At 33.3% G+C, this 21,901-nt stretch overlaps 2 protein-coding genes across 3 annotated transcripts in view; both read right to left on the bottom strand.

Moving 5' to 3' along the window:
* Window positions 1-1,147: 1,147 nt before the first annotated feature.
* Window positions 1,148-13,084, bottom strand: LOC111695923 (serine/arginine-rich splicing factor 4). The gene is made up of 6 exons (XM_023465398.1): window positions 12,909-13,084; window positions 10,578-10,724; window positions 9,244-9,405; window positions 7,185-7,260; window positions 6,444-6,589; window positions 1,148-5,036 (listed from the first exon to the last, which is right to left on the bottom strand). Exons 1-6 carry the CDS (start codon window positions 13,067-13,069, stop codon window positions 3,962-3,964), a joined length of 1,767 nt encoding a protein of 588 aa, XP_023321166.1. The 5' UTR covers window positions 13,070-13,084; the 3' UTR covers window positions 1,148-3,961.
* A 3,164-nt stretch (window positions 13,085-16,248) lies between these two features.
* LOC111695921 (lipid droplet-associated hydrolase) overlaps window positions 16,249-21,901 on the bottom strand; it is a 22,932-nt gene continuing 17,279 nt past the window's right edge. For both annotated transcript variants that reach the window (XM_023465395.1, XM_023465396.1), the window contains exon 10: window positions 16,249-16,272. In XM_023465395.1, the coding sequence (XP_023321163.1) occupies window positions 16,264-16,272 (9 nt within the window). In that variant the 3' untranslated portion in view covers window positions 16,249-16,263. The remainder of the gene's footprint in view (window positions 16,273-21,901) is intronic.

A 21,901-nucleotide genomic window follows, 5' to 3' on the forward strand; every position in this document is an offset into this window, starting at 1 on the left:
CAACTTTTAGTGGATAACATTGTATTATTACAATTTTGATATTGAAATGTTTGGAGTAAATTACTAAAATTTACAACAATTTACAAATGTGATATGTTAAAGATTTATGAGCAAATTTTATATTTACTGTACAATTTTGGCTAAATGTGATATGCTAAAGATTTATGTGCAAATTTAATACTTACTGTTCTTATTTGGCTCTGTGCCATTTTTCAAATATATTTGGAAAAAAATAATTATTCAAAAATGACAGAAAAATTATAAGATTGTTGTTGAAATATCATTTTATCTTGTACCTTTTAATTCATTTCCCGTATCAGGAAATATGAAACCTAAAGCTCTAAGGAGAGTAATAGATATTGTAATTTCTCACATTATGCCGCCTATATTGTCTGTAGTTAGTGATGTGACTTTTGCTGGTTCGTTTTTGGTTATTATTTTTCAGGGTCAGTGTAAATTAAGCAAAGAAGTAGAAATATTGCATAGTTTATTAAAGGTCAACTTCAACATTATGCAGTTTTGAAAACTGGGAAGTATTATTTAATAATAACTATCCAAAATCAAGATTTTTGTAAAAACTTAGTTTTATTTAGTATAATCTATCCAAAACATAAGTTTATTTAGTAAAAACTATCCAAAACTAAGTTTTATTTAGCAAAAACTATCCAAAACTAAGTTTTATTTAGTAAAAACTATCCAACTAAGTTTATTTAGTAAAAACTAACTAAGTCTTATTTAGTAGACACTATCCAAAACTAATTGAATCGGCATGATCGAATGGCATGCCGATTTATAGCAGTGTCCTTTAAGGCTTTGTCTCATCAACAATGTTTGAGATATTCTTAATTTTTCTATTAACAGAGATATTGGAGGTAATTGTGAGAAATAACGAATTACAAAGCTAGAAAATCGACGACATCTTCCACATTAAATTAATCAGAAAAAGGCTGTTATGTGTTCCTTTGTGAATATGCATGCCCGTCTTTAGATAAAGGGTTACTTGAAATTACAAAGACAGTCCCTCTTTACCTATATTTTCTGCTCTAACCTTCCTTGTTTTAATTTTTGACAAAAAATACCTTTTATTGGTTCGTCTGACTAGCAATTATATCTATATCTAGGATAAATTATTAATGATACAGAAATGTAGCCTAAGAAAAATTTATTTTGTCAATTGTGGCTTGAAGCCCACATACAAGTAATTGCACATAGACAATATATATTCGAGTTACCCACAGAGTGAAAATTTAAAAACTTCTTAGATTTTATTTTGCTTTATGTCTAAAAAATGCAGCTGCCTTCGGCTGCTCAATAATAGATGTTTTTGACCTCAATAATTAATACCATTTTACAATTTTGATCAGAAGGCCAGACAATTTTTTTGAGGGTTTTAAAAGTCTTTAAAAGTTTTGTATGGATAACCCTGTACAGCGTACAATATAAAAATATTAATATATTAAATGATTAAATCAGACTAGATTATGCAAGGTTGTATATTTAAGATTACTTTCAAAGAGCTCCAATTTACGGAAAATGACGTCTCCAAAGATATATAGATGAAAACCTAATATGACGTCACTTATTCTACGACCTTGAGACTATGACTAGCTAAGTATAAATATGAGCAATCACATTGATTTAATTTAAAAAGAATCATTGCTGAATGAATTGGATTCCTGAACAATAGTTTTTTTTCGTATTATATGTTCTTGTCGTGGTTTTGAATACACAGTCAATGGCGGAACTAGCACTTAGGGGAGGCGGAATAAAATTTTGATGGGCTGGTGTCGGGGCTAGCCCCCGGTCGAAAATGTTTTCATAAAACCGTTGCAATTTCAGGATTTTAAGTGAAAAACAGCATTTTTTATTTGCTGGAGGGTTTGCAGTGGCACTGTGCTCAATATTATACCAAATGCTTGTAATATCCATGGCTTGATCTTGTGTTTAAAAAAATATACTTCCAACAGATTTATAATAAACGACATCAGTAAATTAATCATGAGCGCGAAGCGTCAAAAATTTGACTCTTCTAGTGTCTTTTCATGTATTTCTTAGTGTCAGTTAGTCCCTAGCTTAGACATATTCACTTTGTATATAAAGTCCCCTTTACAGTCTACAGCAGTTTTTTTTGTAATTCATCCACTAGTCATATTTGTCCACTTTACACTACACTATACTATATATATGTCCCTTAATCGTAGGTCTGTGCAGTCCTAAGTATTCCTGGCAGTATTTGACTATATATTTCGTCTGTCCATAATCCATAATAGTCTTTCTGATCGAAGTCCCTCTGTCCTTTTATGCCAGTAAGGGGCTTACCCTGTTTTCCTCCTTAAGTCTGCATAAGTCCTAATAGTCTGATACAATCCTTATTATATTTCTTGTTATTCTTCTTAGGTTTTCAGGTTTGGTGTAACATTAAATGGTATATGTATTGTAACACACTCACGAGAAGTAACATATAAACATGTTTTTTAGTGGGGATAAATTAAGAATGACTGACTTTCTTTAAGTCGAAAACGAGAAAATAGTAAGAAATTATATTCGAAATGATGCGCGAAGTAGCGAAGAAAAATTTTGGTGTTTTTTTTTCTTCACTGACAAAATTTTACAAAAGATGGTCCACAATCATGATTATGCTGGTGTCAAGTGAGGGGGGGGGGCGAGATGGGGACGAAATTTGTTGAGGGGGGCGAAACTCGGTTCGCCCCCCCCCTAGTTGCGCCACTGATACAGAATAAAATGTCTATTTCTAAATCACAACAATTTTTATTCTAAAGTTTGAAATGTTTTTTGTTCAAATTTAATTCGTTAGCTCTAGTATAATATGTCAATACTATTAGATATTTTTAACTACATACATACATAATACATATATATAAATGAGTAATTTTTCAGATGAATAAGATCAATAAATGATAAAAAAAAAAAAATTCATTTGCAGGAAATTTTTTGTTCTTTTCCTGTGGAACAACCAAAATGACTAGATCACATATTTCTTTGGTCTGGGTTCTATTTCCAGCTCTGCTCTTGAGTCTTGGTACTGTCTTTAGTATGGGAGAAAATACCTGTCCCCGTGATTTGGAAACTATTTTCAGTTCTGTTACTGATAAATGTAAGGGCGTAAACCAGTACTTACTCGAGGTTTATAAGCAGTTTTTCTCCTGGTACTGTCTAGAATAACGAAGAACCCACGTTCTGCTATGGATTATTGGATACTGCCTTGAGTGATGAGGCAAACCCACCCTGCTTTGAAAACTGTCTTGAGTAATGTAACAAACCTGTCCCTGCTCTGTGTTCTATTTGTATTTCTTTTCTTGGTAGGATTGGTAGTCTCCCGGGTAATAGAGCAAACCCATCCTTCCACTGGGTTCTATTAGAGTTTCTGGTCTTTGCACTGTCTTAAGTATTAGAGCAAACCCGTCCCTGCTCTAGATTCTATTTCAAGTTCTTGGTACTTTCTAAAGAATACAGCGAACCCGTTTCTCCTCTGCATGGGTTCTATTTGAAGTTCTTCTTTGATAGTGTATAGTAATACTCTCCAGAGTAATAGAGCAAACCCGTCCCTCCTCTGGGTTCTATCGGAGTTTCCTGTCTGCAAACTGTCTATAAGAGTATTAGAGCAAACATGTTCGTACTCTGGGTTCTATAAGCAATTATTCTCTGGGTACTCCTACAGTAATGAGAGCAGATGTGTCCGGAGATCATATCATTGTACTTGAGCAAGTCCGTTACTGGACACGCTCTGCAGTTGATAAGGGTCATACAAATAGGTAAAAATTGACCGGAAATTAAACCAGGTATCAGAGATTCTCTCTACGATCTAGTGCAAGACTCAAAGAGCTACAGAGGAGATTACATGTTATTTCTCGAACCAAAAAGACTACTCAGAGCTCTTATTCTTGCTCTGGGAAGTAATCAGAGTAAAACAGATCATTCCTTGTGTTAAGTCCCAGGATCATTAATCCCTACTCCAGCTTCTCCCTGACCTGCTAGAGCTACTACTACTTCTACTAGAGGATGAAGGTGAAGGACTTGGAGTTCGTCTTTGATAAGGAACAGGACGCTTCCTTGCACTGGTAATTCTTCTTCGATCCAGGAAACTCGGAGATCCCTTTCTTCGTTGGATTGAGGGGGATCGTGATTTTGGTCGGGGGTTAGATCTTGATCTTGATCTTGACCTGGAGGAAGTTAGTGAGTATGTGTTTGATCTTGATCTGGAACTGTATGATCTTGATCGACTTCGTGATTGGGAATATGATCTTGAGCTTGATCTTGAGTAATCAGATCCTGATCCTGATCTTGATGATGATCTAGATCTTGATTTTGATCCTGATCTTGACCTTGATCGGGAAACTGATCTTGACAAAGAGATCACTATCTCTGGATCTTTAAACTGTTTGAAGCTCTCCTCCAGCTCTTTATCGATATCGTCAAGAAGAAGATCGTCATTTTTCATATCCTGAATATGATCCTCAAGAGGAGGCAACTTCTTCTCTTCTTTCAGCTCATAGAAGAACCCCTTCCCGCCGTTCTGTCGAATCTTTTTTCGGTTTCCAAGTTTCTTTGACAGCTCTGCAAATGTTGAGATTTTTGCCGGCGTAGGAATCTTTTTTGAATTAACACTAATCTCAAAAGATAGTTTAGGTGCGTGATTTGGTTGTTTTCGGGCGCTCGCAATTTCATCTGAACTTACGAAAGTGTTTTTCTCAAATTTATTCTCTACTTTCGGAGTAGGAGGACGGGTTGGGATATCCTCAATTTTGGTGAAAATAATATTTCCATCCTCAGGTTTTAATTCAGTATCTTCGTTCTTGCCCTTTCTCTTGTCTTTCTTTCTTGACGAGGAACGAGAGTCGGCTTGATCTGCGACCTCTGAACCGTTGAGGCTGAGAAGTATACGTTTAGGCAGAAGTTTAGGATAGATTTTACCATCTCCGGTCACTGGGGGGGATATTTTAACCGAGTTTTCATCCTCTTCTCTTTCCTTCTTCCCACCATTCTTCTTTTCCTTTTTCTTTCGACTCTTCTTTGATCTAAAAACAATATATCATAAGATGTCTGCGAAGATAATACAGGGCTACCCATAAAGGATGGAATTTCAGAGAACGATGTACGAAACTTACTTATTCTTATTTCTTACATTCCTGGCTCCTTGCAGCCTACATTTTCATTATCTTTACGAAATCATGAAATAAACCGTTAAGAGACTATTTTCAAGGCAATCTCTCAAATTATGATTTCTAATTGTCATTTTGAAGGAAGTACGGTCGTCATTAAGTCTCATTCTTTATGGGTAACTTCTTAGATAATACATTCAATATAAATTAACATTTTTAAAAAATACGAGAAGTTTGATAACAGGATAATTGATCTTATAATGTCGTACCAAAAGAATTTGGTAAGCCATTATTTAAACCTTATTCTTATTCTAAAAGTTGTATTCGATTCTATCAACGTTATATGAGATTATATCGATGTGTAACCATATGGTCTAACGAGGGAGGGAACCCCCGGACGCCATGAGCCTCCGCTATGCAGACAGGAGCATCCCAGATTTGCTAGGCAGACTGAGCCTCTGCATATATACAGACCGTGCCTATGCTATGCAGTAAACGAACCTCCACCATACAGCACACTTTTTTAAATCTTGGTTTTTATGTGTAAGGAAAAAATTTGAATTTTATTTTGACGCAGTGACATTAGAATTTTACTAAAGATTAGAGTTATTTATTGATTGTCAAGATTAGAATTATATTATGTACTCATTAAGTGGTTTAGAAGATTTATACTAAAACATTTCTTACGCAGAAAGGAAGATATTTGGAGAAATATTTCTGGAGTAAACTTAGTTTGTTTTGTTGTAATCTTTGATTTAAACAATATCTTTTTTGAAAATGTTAAGATTTAAATTAATGATCCCAATTTTCTAGATTTAATTTGAACTACAAAAAAAGGTATTGATTAAACCAAAGATTATAAAAGATTAAATTAAATTCAATTTTAACTATTGTTCTCTAAATATTTTCCTTTTTTAAAAAATGTTTAAAGTTTTATATTCAACTTTATTAGTCATAATTAGGCACTATTTAGGATAATTGATAAATATTTCTCATCTTTGAGAAACCTCTTATGCCACTAATATCGAAAAAATTGTAAAACAAATCTTTTATTGAAACTTAAAAAACAAGTTTAAAAAAACCTTCTGTATTACACAGGCACATTTTGATGTATTGCGCATGCTCATTATTGCATAGCTAAGGCTCGGTCTGCCTAGCAAATATGGGAGGCTCGTGTCTGCATAGCGGAGGCTCATGGCGTCCGGGGGTTCCCTCCCTCGTCTAACAGGAACACAACGATATGAATTCTTGCGGAATATTCGTAAACCACATATCTTAATTCCTTGTGCCTACACCTTGATTTCCTGTGCCTAATGCTTATACCTTGATTTCCTGTGCCTATGTCTTGATCTTGATTCTCTTTTCCTCTTAGACCTACTCCTTGATCTGCTCCTTGATCTAGACCTTGAATCCGACCTTGATCTAGATCTTGAGAAGGAACGAGTTATTTTACGTTTCCGTCCACGTTCCTGAAAATAAGAAAAACTATGTAAGTTTTAATATTGGCAAACAATTCCTAAAACCATATTTACTTCCAAGATCTGACAAGCAAACATTACAATATTTAAGTCGTTTATCATTTAAATTTTTATAATGCAAGGGGATAATAGCGATAATTGTGCAATCTTTAATTAGTATTCAAATACCTAATATATACTTAGGTTAATATTGGCTTTATAAATCTACCTGATCTACCATGGTAGATATCTACCATATTAATCTACCTGATCTTCTAAGGATGATATCAACTATATAATTCTACCTGATCTACCATGGTAAATATCTACTATATTAATCTACCTGATCTTCTAAGGACGATATCAACTATATAAATCTACCTGATCTACCATGGTAAATATCCACTATATGAATCTACCTGATCTTCTAAGGTTGACATCAACTATTTAAACCTTCCTGATCTACTGAGGATGACATCAATTATATAAATCTACCTGATATACTAAGGATGATATCAACTATAAATCTACCTGATCTACTAAGATTGATATCAACTATATAAATCTACCTGATCTACTAAGGATGATATCAACTATATAAATCTACCTGATCTACTAAGGATGATGTCAACTGCTTATGATGGTTAAGTTTGCTCGCAGTCTCCTCCGTAACATTAGTCCCCCTGAAAGAGACGAACATGGTTTGAATAAATTCTTTAAATCAGTTTTAAAATCAGCATATACAACATTTAATATTATACATACAGAAAAGATATTACTTATAAAATCAAATGTCGAACATTTTTGTTACATAAAAAATTATATTTCCTTGAACTTACATACAGGGTTACCTAAAAAGAATGAGCCTTTATTGGCGACCTGAATTCCCTTAGATATTACGATTTAAAAGTTAAAGGAATTGAGTCTTTGCCACAAAGGCATATCTTTTAATCCATATATCTTAGCAACCTGATGGTGTAAACCTTTGATATTTCAAATTTTGATTATTTGATCCAACAGAATTCATAGTTTGAAATATTAAAGGTCTTCGAAATTTGGTTGGAAAGAACTAAGGATTAGAAAATCAAAGTTTGTGTCAAATACTTAATTCCTTTGGTCTTTTGATTCTAAATTTAAGGGTCTTAAAAAAAGCCATATTCCATATTCTGGCTGTAACCCAAGCTGTATAAGTATGTTTATTAGAGTCAGAATTTGAATTTGAAAAAGTGTTCATTCTTTTTTTTTATTCTAACTGAAAATGTTTAATATGCTGAATAAAAATAAAACCAATACTACAATAAAACTACTACAGATTTAGTACAGTGTAGAAATAGCATTATTTCCCAAACATAATTCAAAGGATTACAAATGTTGTTATTTTTTGCCAAAAAAATCTTCACAGTTGAATTATCTTTTAAGGATCATTAGTGAGAACAAAACAAATCCATAATAAAATAAATAAAATCAATGAAATAAAACTTTTTTTAACTTAATTAACCCTTCCCCAACCTCACCTTTTGGTAAGAAAGCTGAAAATATATGATACAAAACTGCAAGAATACATTTCTAATGATTTACTTCAATTTCAGCAATCTTTTAACATTTTTTTCAAATAAAAAAAATTAAATCTGGGATTTTAGCTTACAATAATAAACCTGGAATTCTCTTTAAAGGAACTGGAAACGTAATTTCTAGGTTCCCTTATTTAAAAAGTGTTTTGCCCGATTAACAATGGTACTCTTTGAAACCTTTATCTCAGATACTTCCTGTTCTCTGCCATGCTAAATCCGCAAATAATCTTTACAGAGAAACCACCACAAAGATATGATAAATATTAGGCAGAAAAATAATGATATCATCATCATTTTTGCTCCAACGAATGTCACTTTTAATTGCGTCTACAGTTCCATTAACATGCATAAATTCAAAGAGAATCTAATAAAAAAAAGTTTCCCGTTATATAAAAAATTGTAATAGATATTCGAGAACGAACAACAGAAACAAATAAATTAAATAAAAATCAAGATTTCGGTTGGACATAGAGAGGTTGTAACTTTTGAATTGCTAATCTCTTCAGAAAGCACTATTACGTATCTTCCATACTCCGATGGATTAAGTCTCTAAAGGTCCGATCAATCTCAGGCTACTCAAATTCACTGCTGCCTAATGAGAAAGAGCGGAAACACGAGTCAGCTTTTTTTCCCGGATTCAACAAATGACCGGTACAAAATTAAAAGTTTTTGCTGTGGATATTGAGTGCTTTTATTTAAGCGCATTTCATCCAAATGTTTCGACCTCTCATTCTATAGGCATATTTTCCAATCATATTTGTAGTTTCTGTTGTAAGAACTTGACAACTGAAGGAAAACTTAAAACTAAAAGTTAGCGCCAAATTGAAGAAAATATACATGGATACTTTACCTAGAACGTGAGAACTATAATCCTTATGTTCAACTTGGAGCAAAATAAGTTTATTCAAACTTGTACAATAGCAAAAGATACAAAAAATAAGTTTAATAGAGGTAATCTGATTTTAAGCCAAAGAATTTCATTTTTGAAATGTGTTTTAGAAATTGTTTTGATTACAATTCTGCAGATTTGAATGATGTTAGGTGGACAAACTCCTAATGTTGAAATGAATTGAATTTATGAAAAAGAAAACTTACTTGGTTCTTAGGCGCAGGAAGGGGTTCTCCGGTTCATAATCTGAGTAGGACGGAGAGGAACAGTATTTCTTCCTTCTCCGCTCTCTCTTCCTCTTCTTCCGGTCTTTGGATACCTTTCTCTTCTTCTTTTTCCTCTTCCTAGGTTCTCTGACAGGACTGGAGCTAGGAAGAATATTAGTTTGAGTTTGTGCATCACGTTTACAGAAGGTGGATACATCTGCATAGCAGGCGGCTCGGAGCAGAGCAGAGAGTAGACCTGAGGATCCCAGGTCAAACCCGTTACATGATGTACAACAGGCGGGCCGGGCCCGGGAATGTGCAGTTTTTCGTAAATTACATTTATCAAAGATTTTGGAAGACATTGTTTTAATATATATCACAAGGTTTACGTTTCAAAATAGATATTTTACAATACACGGTTGGAAGACATGTTACAATTATCAGAACTTTTGTTACATATACATAAAATACTTAAAATTTAAACAATGGGTGTCTTGCGTTGGAAGACGTTGGTTGGATCGTTTATCTAGATTGAAAGCCGAGGGAATTCATTTAATCAATATCAGGTTCTAAGACTGGTTCTAGGGTTACCCGGAGACAAACCAAACCCTCTCTCAATTTCTTTTTCTATCAAATTAATTTAGTCCGTGATAAACCAATCTTAACCCCCCAAAAACCCTGGTTTGGTTAAGTTTACAGCTGCGGGTTGGGTTGGGTTGTATTGGGTTGGGTTGGATGGCACGATTGGAATTGAACATCCAACCATTGGTCTGGACCAACTGCAGTATCTCCGGAGACTACGGAGGCTGGGGCTGGAGGTTGGTGTGAAAGGGAGGAAAAGAAAAAGATATAAGGGTGCACTACTAGGGAAGATTTTCAAGTGACTAATATAAAGATTTCAATGCACATCAGCAGGAACTTAATTTACGCATTTGTTCTGGGCAAAAATGAGGGAGAAATCCTCGGTTTTCTTTAAAAAATTGTTACTTTTCTAATAGGAAGGGGTTGAAAAGGTGAAGGATAGATATTTGGATTTGATTGAATGAGAACTTGAGAATGAGGAATGAGGATGGCTCCCAGGGCGTATTTGTATTATCAGCGCAAATTTTGTTTTAAAGTGCCATGGCCGAGATAGGACAATTTTAATAATCCGCATTTTTTACCGCGTTCTTCAGTTTCCAGAAATTGAAAAATGGGACTTTCGTCGTGGTTCAGATCTCGTGGCGGGGGGGGGCACTAGCCCCCTTTATATACCAATGGGATATAATGACGGAGAAATGACTATAGAAGATTTCAGAAAACAACAAAGTTGCCAAGCTAGTGAATAATGTTACCTCTGTTTGTTCTGGTTTCCTAGAACTATCTCCGATACGTCCCTCCTCTTCTCCTTCAAGTTGTTGTTGTTGCTGTTGTTAGACAACTGCCGGAGAAGAACGTTTCGAAAAGATGAAACTTTATTCTCTATCTCGCGTTGAGAATGCCTGAATATCAAGGGTTAAATAAATGAAATTTGTGCCTTGTGCCATTTTAAGGTGATTGTTTATGATATTTGGCGTGGGCGTTTTTTTAAATTTTATAAAATATATATGCTGCCTCTAACTTTTATATCGACGAAATTAACAAAACGAATTTATTAAAGGGATTGTTATTGTATTTTCAAGTGATCTATCCATTTAAAAAGGGCCCGATGCAGAACGATACCCTTTAAAACTTTATCTGATCAATAATTTGGAAGATATCTTTGCTTTTCCTAGATTAAAGAATCCTTACTTCTTACAATTAGTTCTCTTATTTCTGGTAGTAAGAAATCCAATTACTTTAACAGAGAGAACATAATTGAATATAATTATTTTGTAAAGACAAGACTATCTGATTCATTCCCATGGTCAGGCAAACATTTAGGGTACCGTTGTCAATCGGAAATGCCACTCTGTAGAAATAGAGGGTCACTTGAAAATATGCCTACAGTCTCTTTAAATTATCAAAGTTTACAAAACAAATATTATTCAGTATTCTCGTGTTTTTAAGTATGTTTTATACAATACAAGTAAAAACTAATTATTTTATTTTAACTTCTTAAGGTTTCCCTGATAATGTAGATACTCTTTGTGAATATTACGTAGTGTTAAATGGGACAAAACACAATAATCCATGCATAACTTTAAATTCAAGTACAGTCCTTTTAAGTTGGAAAATTAACTTATAACCCTTTATATACAATATAAAAACCTCATTCATCATTTGCTATGTAATTGCATATATCAGTACGTCGTAGCACGTTTAATTCTTTAATAACCCTTATTCTCATGAGAGATAAATTTCATTTCACGCATTTATTTAATCTTTTTACGGACAATAGAGAATTCCGCTATATAAGAAAACCTTCACGGGCTATAGACGCTGTTTATGAGGATCCTTCATGTGTAGAGAGTAATATTTCCTATTCACCACAGTACCCTTTAATCCTTCATGTGTAGAGAGTAATATTTCCTATTCACCACAGTACCCTTTAATCCTTCATGTGTAGAGAGTAATATTTCCGATTCACTACAGTACCCTTTAATCCTTCATGTCTAGAGAGTAATATTTCCGATTCACCACAGTACCCTTTAACCCTTCAATCTGATCAAGCGTGATGGATATGGCATTATTTTCCAGCTGAAAATTCAGTCCGTTGCGAAACTGTGGAACTCAATATTAGCTAGAAAAATATCACCGTCGAAGATTATCAGACACTGTGATTCGGACATACTGTTATATACAAATGAAGGGTCCATTTAAATTACGTCTACAGTCTCTTTAAATTACGTATGCAGTCTATTGAAATTGATTTTACGTAATTTAAATTCACCTTGTCAACAACCTTACTTCGTAAAAAAGTAAATAGCTCAAAGATTTTGCCAAAAAGACTAAACACGAGGTTAAAAGAGTTATATAACCACACTGCAACGTTGTGATTCAATCCGATCCCCCCCCCCCATGTGTTCATTGAACAACCTTGTGTAAAAAAGTTTAACTGTGTCTAAGTTTAGTCTTATTGGTATAAACTTTGAGCTGGCGTGGGCTCAAAACAGAGCAAAAGAAGACTACAATCAAAACTCACCCTTCTGTATTCTCCGAGGCTCAAAAAAAAGAAAAATATCGTAAATTTTGTATTTTTTTAACATTATTATACAAACTACATACAAAATATTTGCCAAAAATTAATGTATACAATGTCAGGGAAACGTCACGTAAAATCAAGTGATAATTTATGTGGGGTTTAAATATGAGGTCCAGGATGGGGGGTGGGGGTCGTATAGCTAGGATTTAAAATAGATTTCACTTTATAAAATTTACCTTTTATTTAAGTTCGCTTATTTTTAATGAGATACTATCTTTACGCGGGAAATTGTATGGATATAAATTCGTTAAGAAGAAACCGATAATTCGCATCAAACTATAACTTTCAAATCTTTATAGTCTTGCAACCGGAATGTGCAAACAATAATTTTCAAACTTTGACTATTCAATCTGCTGGCATTGACAGTCCAGGATATCAGGTTGCACAGATATAATGACTTGAAAATTAGAGTTTCTCGAAAAACTTCTGACATTTTTTCACATTTTTCTTTAAGATTATATTGACGATGTAAAGCAGTTCTAAAACATGTATTTATTCTTACCCTTGTTTCTCCAACATTTCCTCCATTTCTAAACATTTAACAGCAATCCGTCTCTCTTTTATCCCTCCCCCTCCCCCTGAACCAGGTGCCACGCCCCCTGAACCAGGTGTTACTCCCCCTGAACCAAGTCTTATTCCACCGTTTCGTCCAAACATCGTCATTCTGGTTTAATAAAACATTATTTTCATGTCAATTCTGTCAGTAAAAATCACCAAATAATAAATAATACACGAGTAGCGATATTAAAGTTTGGTTTAAACAGATTTTTCTAAGCATACTCCAAAAAACATGTAAATAAGTTGCCACTTATACTGAACTAAGAAATAATAAGCGTTTATATCACAAGTTTAGAATTAAAATGAATCAATAATATTGGATTAAAATCTATATATATAAATATATATTTTAAATATAAATACTTTTATCGAGAATAGTTTATACATCACGTAATGAGCTCTTAACCCTAGTTTTTGTTTCTACATAAAAAATGAAATGAAGGAAAGAGATGTAATCTTATATTATTTATTCTTATAAAATACTAGAGTTGCGCATTTCTAGTTGGGTTATGGTAGATTTTTAAGAAGAAGAAGAAGGTTGTGTGGCGTTAAAAACACAATTATTTGTAAAATCAAAAATCATAATTCAGAATAATGGTATGAAGAGTGTTACACTGGTTCGTAGTGAGTGTACCCGTGGTTTCTAAAAACTGAATACTGCAGTATATAAATGAAAATATATGAAGAGGAGCCAGGGATCAGCTGAATTCTTGTCAATATATTGATCCAAAGAAAGCTCTGCTAGAACCACACACAACAGAAACCGTGCAGTGGCTTCCAGGGGGATTATCCCCCCCTTCCCCTTTTAACTATTCCCCTACTTTACAGTATCCCCTCCCCTTTTCTAACCTGCAGTTTTAAACCCCCCCCCCTTGCCTGAACCATGGTTAATGTTTTGCCTATGTATATTTCATCATCAGATTTATGTAAAGTTATCTCTTCAAAAGAAAAAAAATAGTTTTACACAACCAACACTTTTTACATACGTTTAAGAAAATCAAATTTATTTGTTTATAAAAATGGTCATAAAATTTCTACGCTCGATTTGGTTTACGTAATAGAAATGATTTATTTAATGAATAGAAATAAAAGATATTTTGGAAGAAAAGCTTCTTTTGCGTCGACTGTAAGCGTAATTTCAAGTTACCCTCCATGCAAAGATTGCAATGTCTGATTTACAACGGTACTCAATAGAGAAGAAGGCCTCACTAAAAATTATTCGTGTGCATGTTGTGCTTAAAAAAATTCCTATTAACTTTAATACACTCAGTCTTAAAAATGGGCCATAGCCCTAGTTTGGAACTAATATACCCTGATATTATGATTGTAAAAGCACAAAAAAGGTTCGACCACATTTGGGCTATGCCATAACTATTGGAGTATTTTGTAATTACTAATTTAAAAAAATACATTATTTTATAAATTTTTATTTTCATAATCAACGCTAATTACATATTAAATGTATATGATAAGAATCACAAAGAACTGACAAATTATTTTATCATCATTTATAATATTATAATACCCCAGGTTTTCGGAAAGAGAAATTAACATAATCCGATCTCCACTTTACTTTTCGTGAACACTCCCTTTAAATACCTAAATGAGATCCTGATCTTAAAACAAAAGCATGTTCAATCTCGTATTCATCCAACCTAGCATTCTTCTCATCCATCCCCTCAACCTGAAAATTCACAAAAAAACTGACAATAAAAAATGTCATTAAGAAGACTGTATGCGTGACCCACCATCCAAAAACATGGCGGTGCTGGATTTACAAGGGTACCTAACGAACCATAATCTGATCAAACGTGCAAATTTCTGCAGAGTTTCTCCATTGCTTGCTATACGCTAGAAATGTCACTTTTGCAGAAACCACAAATGAAAATAAACAGTTTAAGAGGAAAATGTTAATATCTAATTAATACTTAACCAGAAAAATATTTCACGGGTACCAATGTTAATCGGACAATGCCATTTTTCATGGAGGGTCATTTAAAATTACGTAATCGTTGAGCGATTGATCCCAAACATAAAAACGTGGAGAACAGGTTAGATTTGTAATAAATTTGAGCTTGATGTTTTTCATATCTTTTTAACTTTCATATCTTTCAAGTTCTAAGGAGCTAAAGAAATATATATATAAGTTGAAATTACATCTCTCTGAAAGTGTTGCTCTAAATAAACTATGGTCAAATATTTTCTCATGAACAAGCCAAACATGCTCTTATGATTTGATTATTTAACACTGCAGATTCGGATATTTAACTTTTAGCGTTTATACCTTTAATGATTAAAATTCCAGAAATAATGGCATTGTATGACAACTAGGAAATGCCCCCCCCCCTCCCCAACACTAGTCAAATTACGTCTATAGTCCATTTAAATCGTCTCCCACTAGTTTAATTACGCCTACAGTCTCTTTAAATCGTCTCCCACTAGTTTAATTACGCCTACAGTCCCTTTAAATCGTCTCCCAATAGTTTAACTACGCCTATAGTCCCTTTAGATCGTCTCCAACTAGTTTATACTTTTTAAAATGGTATGTATGTATGTAATATGTAGGGGTGTATGGGTGTATGTATGGGTGTTTGTCTGTCTGTCTGTCCGTTTGTATCCAATAAACGTCAAAACGGCTGAACCGATCGGGCCCAAATTTTGTGTGGGACATCACATGATCCCAGGGAAGGTTTTTGGATAATCGAATTTTCAAATATATTTACGATTTTTTTTTGTATGAATTCTACAATGTATACAAAGAGAAAATTTTACAAATTAAATAAAAGATGGGGGCGAAGCGCCCTAAAAGCCCAGTGTGTTAAAAAAGAAAAAATAAATCAAACATGAATAATAATACTACAAGGAACTCTCTGTTAATGCCCCTCCATCTAATCCCTATCTATATTTTCATGGACACAATAATGTTAGAGTTAGAGGGACTGCTTTTTATTCCTTAAATCAAGACAGACACTTCTCACACTACAATCTATGAATTAATTATGTTTTAAACCAAGTTATAAAACTCTTCAGGGTAAGAAGTTTGGAGAAATTATTATTAAATTAAACACAAAGTTCAGCGCTAGTTTTGTAAATAAGATTTTTAAAAAAAAGATTTGTTTGATCATTACTAGCAAGCGACCCCTGTCATTATAGAATATCATCTGTAGAAGTATTCAATAAACCCATGGGGGCGTACGAGGGGGGACCGAGCCCCCCTGAGGGGGGGTTCTTTTAATATTACATCTGCTTGCATTTACCTTCCTCAGGCAATCTACATTCTATATTGCATTGCATTGAAATCACCCAAACTAAAAGATTAAGAAAAGAAATAAAATATATTCAGATTCACAACAATACCATTCAAAGCTTTGTGAAATATCCATGTTTCCCATTTTGAAAACTGATTAGTTGTATTTGTGGTTTCGCTACAAAAGTGACTCGTACATTTCTTGCTTCAGAAACGATGGAGAAATGAAGGTTTCAAAGTTACATCGGACATGCCACTCTATAAATGGAGGGTCACTTTAAATTGCGCATGTATTCCATTTAAGTCTTTAAAAAAGCTTTAATCAATACTGCCTTCAGTGTAAATATATTTGATATCATAATTTATAAAACAATATGTCACGATCCTTAGAAAATTCAATAAATTGAAACTAATTATATGTTAACAACAGGTTATTAACATTAAAATGAAGTTATAAGAACCTTTGATTCGCTTTTATGTAAATTGAGTTTGCTTGTACTTATAACAGTAGATTTAAAACATTGGATAAAATATTTAATTGGTATTGTTTTGAAGAAGGATGCCGAGTACCCAGCATTGCAGTGGCTGCAAGGAGGAGATGGCAGCGGCCTAGGTTGAGGAAACGGCAACGGCCAAGGTGGAGGCGGCAGCTGCCAAGGTGGAGGCGGCCATAGCGGGAAAATAGTTTAGGTAAGGGTTCTTATTAATGTTCATAACCCAATTTTTCAAGCTTAAGTACAAATTAGGCAGTTAACTTTAAAAGTTTAGGTGCTAATGGGAGGGTTGTATAAATGCTGGGAGGGGGGGGGGGGGCTGAATTATGTATTGTATATTTTTTTGAGGGGGGGCGCGCAAAAGGTGCACAAGTTTTGTTGACAAATAATATCATGTTAAACATAGTTTTAAGATTAATTTAAAAAAAAGTATTTTAGATCTGTTAAGATTAATTAAACCTGTTTATTGTGTGTGACAAAATCTTAATTTATTCTTTCAGCATTATCAATTAGGGAACTTTCTTAGTATGGCAGATACTACGGTAAGTTTTAATGATTTTATAGGGTTCATATTAAGGATGAGACTCTGTGTATACTTTTCAGAATTTTTCAGAATCATTTTTTAATGATTTGGGGGGAAATTTAAACTGGATTTATTAAAATCTTTTTAATAGTTTTTGTCCTAAAAATCTTTTCATTTTTCCTAATTCACTGCAGTAACAAATATTGCGCAAACACCTGTATTTTCTGGGAGGTAAAATTATTTTTAAAAGCGGGGGAGAAAAATACCGAATTCTAATTCTCATATATAACGCTTTAAATGTTATTATTTCAGTGATCTTATGGAATCCAGCATAATTCCATAGGTAAATAATAATAATGATAATACGAAAAAATGGCATATTTCTTATCTATAGCTGAAATTTTGAATTTTAAATATCCAATGTGGACACTTTTAATTTCCTTCTTATTCCGTTCTTTTTCTCTTTTTTTATACATCTTTTCTACGTTTGACCATTTCATTAAATGGCGCGCATAAAATTTTCCGGCTTTTTGGATCGATTGTTCTGGGTTCCAAATTCCACTTGATTGCTTAAGTTATTTACATTTTGTTGATACAAACTTAAGATTAAATTAATCTTGAAATTAACAATAAGAGATGATTAAACATTGTTTACGAAATCCACAATTCTGAAGTTTTCAGCACAGGTAAATTTTATATGCGAAAACTAAGAAATTATTTTGGTTGTTTTTGTATTTTAAGTATTTAATTCAAGAAAAGTTAAAATAATAAGTGCCACTTAAAATTTTAATATTCTTTCCAAACGCATAAAAGTAGTGATGGGCATGGGCATTGTTTTGAGGATTGATGATGAGACGGGAGGAGGGAGATAAGACTATGAACTCCACTATAATCTCCTTCCTCCCCTCTTAAACATTAAGTTCTTAAATTAATAATAATGCTTTCAGGTTGATGTTGCTGGTCATAACACCAACCATTTTACAGATTTTTATTTTTTTATTTTAATAAATTATTTTAATTACAAATGTAAATTTAGTTAGTTGTGGTTACGTTCTCGGTGCTTTCTTATAGTTAACAATTTACAAAAAAGGTATAAATTAATTGTTCAATCAAGGTTTCAATCAGAGCATATTATTTTCTGTACTATTTTGCATTGCAGCTTGAAGTTCCGATATTATAGATTTTAGCAAATATAAAAGGTACGCCGAAATAATTTTCAAATTTTTTTCGTCAATAGAAGTTTCCTCTGTTCTTTTTATAGATCTGCAAGATTTAGCTCGTATATAGAAAGGTTTTATTTTTGCTTGTCAAGTTTAGCAATGTCGTTAGTTTCTTTCTTTCTCTAAAATTTCCCCCCAAGAAGAAAACTACCGTTATTAAGAGTCCGTCCTCCACCTTTGAATGGGTAATTTTGGCCGCCAGTTGTCTAACGCTAAATTCCTATCTGATATTTATTTCACACGACTACTAATGTTGAAAGGAAGGGCCTCAGGTGGTAAACCGGAAATTGTAGTCGTTAAAGACGACATTATTGTTTTTCAATGACTGACTGTTGAGACAAACTTTAAATGGTCCATTGTAGGGATCTTTGTTTTAAAGCATGTATCTTGTTTATAAGTTCACTCATTGATTTATAACAACAGATAGACTACTTGATGTCGTCTTTAAGATTTAGGGGATTGTCGTTCACCCTTTGGAGTTAGGCATGCTGCGTTTGATGTAAAGACACTAAGGAGTTATAGGCATGGTGCGTTGAATGACTGATTAGGATTAGGATTTTTGTGAACGATAAACCCCCACACTTTGAAAATACGACATCTAGTGTTCAATCTGTATTGTTATTAATGAGCTCATTACTCAAATCGATAAATAAAAAAAAATGTTTTGAAATTCACTTACATTGTTAATGATGCTTCCGTAAATATAGTATGGAACTTAAACAAAGCAGTTTCCGCAAAATAAAGGGAGCTGTTTATTCGTGAAAAATATTTGGTAAGACGTGGAACTTAATTTCTGCTATTTTAGTCAATTGAGCACCATACTACTAAATTCAAATTGAAGAGTGGCACAGTTTTTTTTTGTTCGATATAAAGAACATCAAAAGTGGCTTGCTTTAATTTGGTGAGGGAGGGAAGGCCAGGCGTCCATGAACCCCGTGGAAAGTCTCCGAACCCCGTGGAGGAGGTTTTTTTTGAAGAAAACGTTATCAAATATAAATATTACTTGTAAATTATCCAATTATCCAATTTTCTCGAAATATGGACTCAATAAATATCAATTTAAAGAAATAATTTTCATTATTTCTCCAAATTTAGTTTTCCTGTATAGAGGGTGGATCTTAAGTATGACACTATTCATAGAATTATGTTTATTACCTTTTATTTCCTGTTTTAAATTTAAAGGTCATTGCTTAAAATAGAAAATTTAGAAAGTTTAAATAGTCGTATACAATCTATGGTTATGATATGCAGGCTCTTTCTTGTATATGCAAGAAAAATAAATTGAAGTCCTGAACCCCCCCCCCCCTCCCGTGAACAACTCAGTGTAAGCCCCTCTGATGTCTTTTAAGTTGGGAAGTGGATATTTCCGTTTCTTCCCACTAAAATTGATTTTAAAAGCTTTTTAAAGTAAGCATTCTTTTCCAACTAATGGTTTTACTAATTAACTTGTATATTACTAAATGACTACTCTGACTACTTGATCATGTTAGAAGGACTGATTCGGCGTCTAGGTCTTCATTGTGGAATAATCCTCGTTTAGTTAACTTTGCTCAGTAATTAAATATTCCAAGTTGGTAAATACAATCCATAGGATTGTCAGCAAAATAACTGGAGCAAATTGAAATAAGTATTTTCGCAAGTTTTTAGGTTTATTAAAAAACACGAAACTTCTAAAATGTCATAGTGTATCCGTTTTCCAGGGTTACCCACAATGGATGAGACTTCAGCTTCAGGCTTTTGCTTTAATTAGAGTTTTAAAATTATTTTGATTATTTGGCAAAGAAAGCTACCATAAATTTTTGAAAAAAATTCTAATAAATTCCTAACGTCTCCTAAGTTTCATCTTTGTGGTTAACCTTGTACTTCAAATATTTCGATACCTGCTTTATAAAATAAAATTTGTAATTTAAATGAACCATAACAAAAATCTATTTCAAAATAGAGTGAAGACGATAAAACTAGATAATCTCTAGAAATGTAGTAGATGATTATATTATAATTATATAGTGATCATCATTTACCATATTATTTTGGTGAGCACTGTATATTTGTTAGAAGTCGTCTTCATTTTCCATATCATTTTAGGGAGCACTGACTATTTTGAAAAGTCGTCAATGCTTACCATTTTATTTTAGGAAGCACTGTTTATTTATTAGAAGTTGTCTTAATTTACCATTTTATCATGTATGATTTAGGTGAAGAAATATTTACAATCTTTTTATAACCCAAATAGACCATGTCAGGCTTGGGCCAACTACTATTCAAAGTTATCCTTTTTTAACGGGATATACTTTTTTATTTAGGTCGAGAAGAAAAAATAGTCTGCATAATTTACTTTAGGTAAGTTATGGCTACATTTTGTTTATTTAAACATTTTAACATTAAACCCCCACAATGAAGAAATTTCAATTTGGGATGATAATTGATTTCATGTCACATTTCTGAAGCAAATTCAAAGTTAAGGCACAGAACCCGTTTTGGAACATATGTTGCGATTTTGAGACATTTTATAGATTTGCATGATGACCTTAGATAATTTCAAATAATAGTCCGAATTTACTGAGTTTAAGTCGCGTCTAAAATTCCCCAAAAACTGGTTTCAACTTAAATATTGAAATATGTAATACAAATTTAAGTGGTACCAACAAAATTTGAGCCGCGTCTCAAATTTAAACCGGGGCTCAAATTCCTTAAATTTGGCCTCTGGTTAAATCAAATAATCTAAGGTATCAAAGGTTCAAACGCTTCTGAACTTGGTTAAAAATGTCAAATTTGAAATAAATGTTTTTAACGAAGGTTTGGTCTACTCTCTTCATCGCAAGGTTATAATGCAAGGAAAGTTAATTGCAGTTGGCATACTCTGCGCACATATTGAAACCAGTTCTCTGTGGGCGAAATTTATAGACAAGAATAGATGCATCGTTGTTAGTTTAGTATCCGAGGAGGTTAAAAGCATTAAATTTTGATAATTTTGATAATTCACTTAATAGTTTTCTATGACCAGAATATTTCATTGGTTTTATGTGTGAAAGATGGATCCCATGTCAGGCTGAGACATCCGTCTTGTGTTTACATAACCACCCAGAGACAGTACACTGCAGTGCAAAAAATGCGCACACCTATGAAAAAACTTTCCTTGCTTTATAACCTTGCTCCATCCTAGTAATATAATTTACTAGCTGAAGGGCCTGGCGTTGCCCACGGAAAACAAATTTTAAAATTTAAAAAAATGAAAATTTCAGAAAATAAAATTTCCCGGCCACCAATGAGTGTCCACAAAAAATTTCAGCCCTTTCGGTCCAGCCGTTTGGCCGGCTATAAGCAACATATATATGTCTTGTTTGATTATTTAGAAAACTTAGGAATATAACATTATATCTTATTATGTTGAATTGGTTTAAAGTTTAGGGAGGTTGAGATATCGCAGGTTAAAGGATTCGACCCCCCCCCCCC

Source organism: Eurytemora carolleeae, unplaced genomic scaffold (assembly GCF_000591075.1).
Source record: "Eurytemora carolleeae unplaced genomic scaffold, Eaff_2.0 scaffold162, whole genome shotgun sequence".
Taxonomy (NCBI): domain Eukaryota; kingdom Metazoa; phylum Arthropoda; class Copepoda; order Calanoida; family Temoridae; genus Eurytemora; species Eurytemora carolleeae.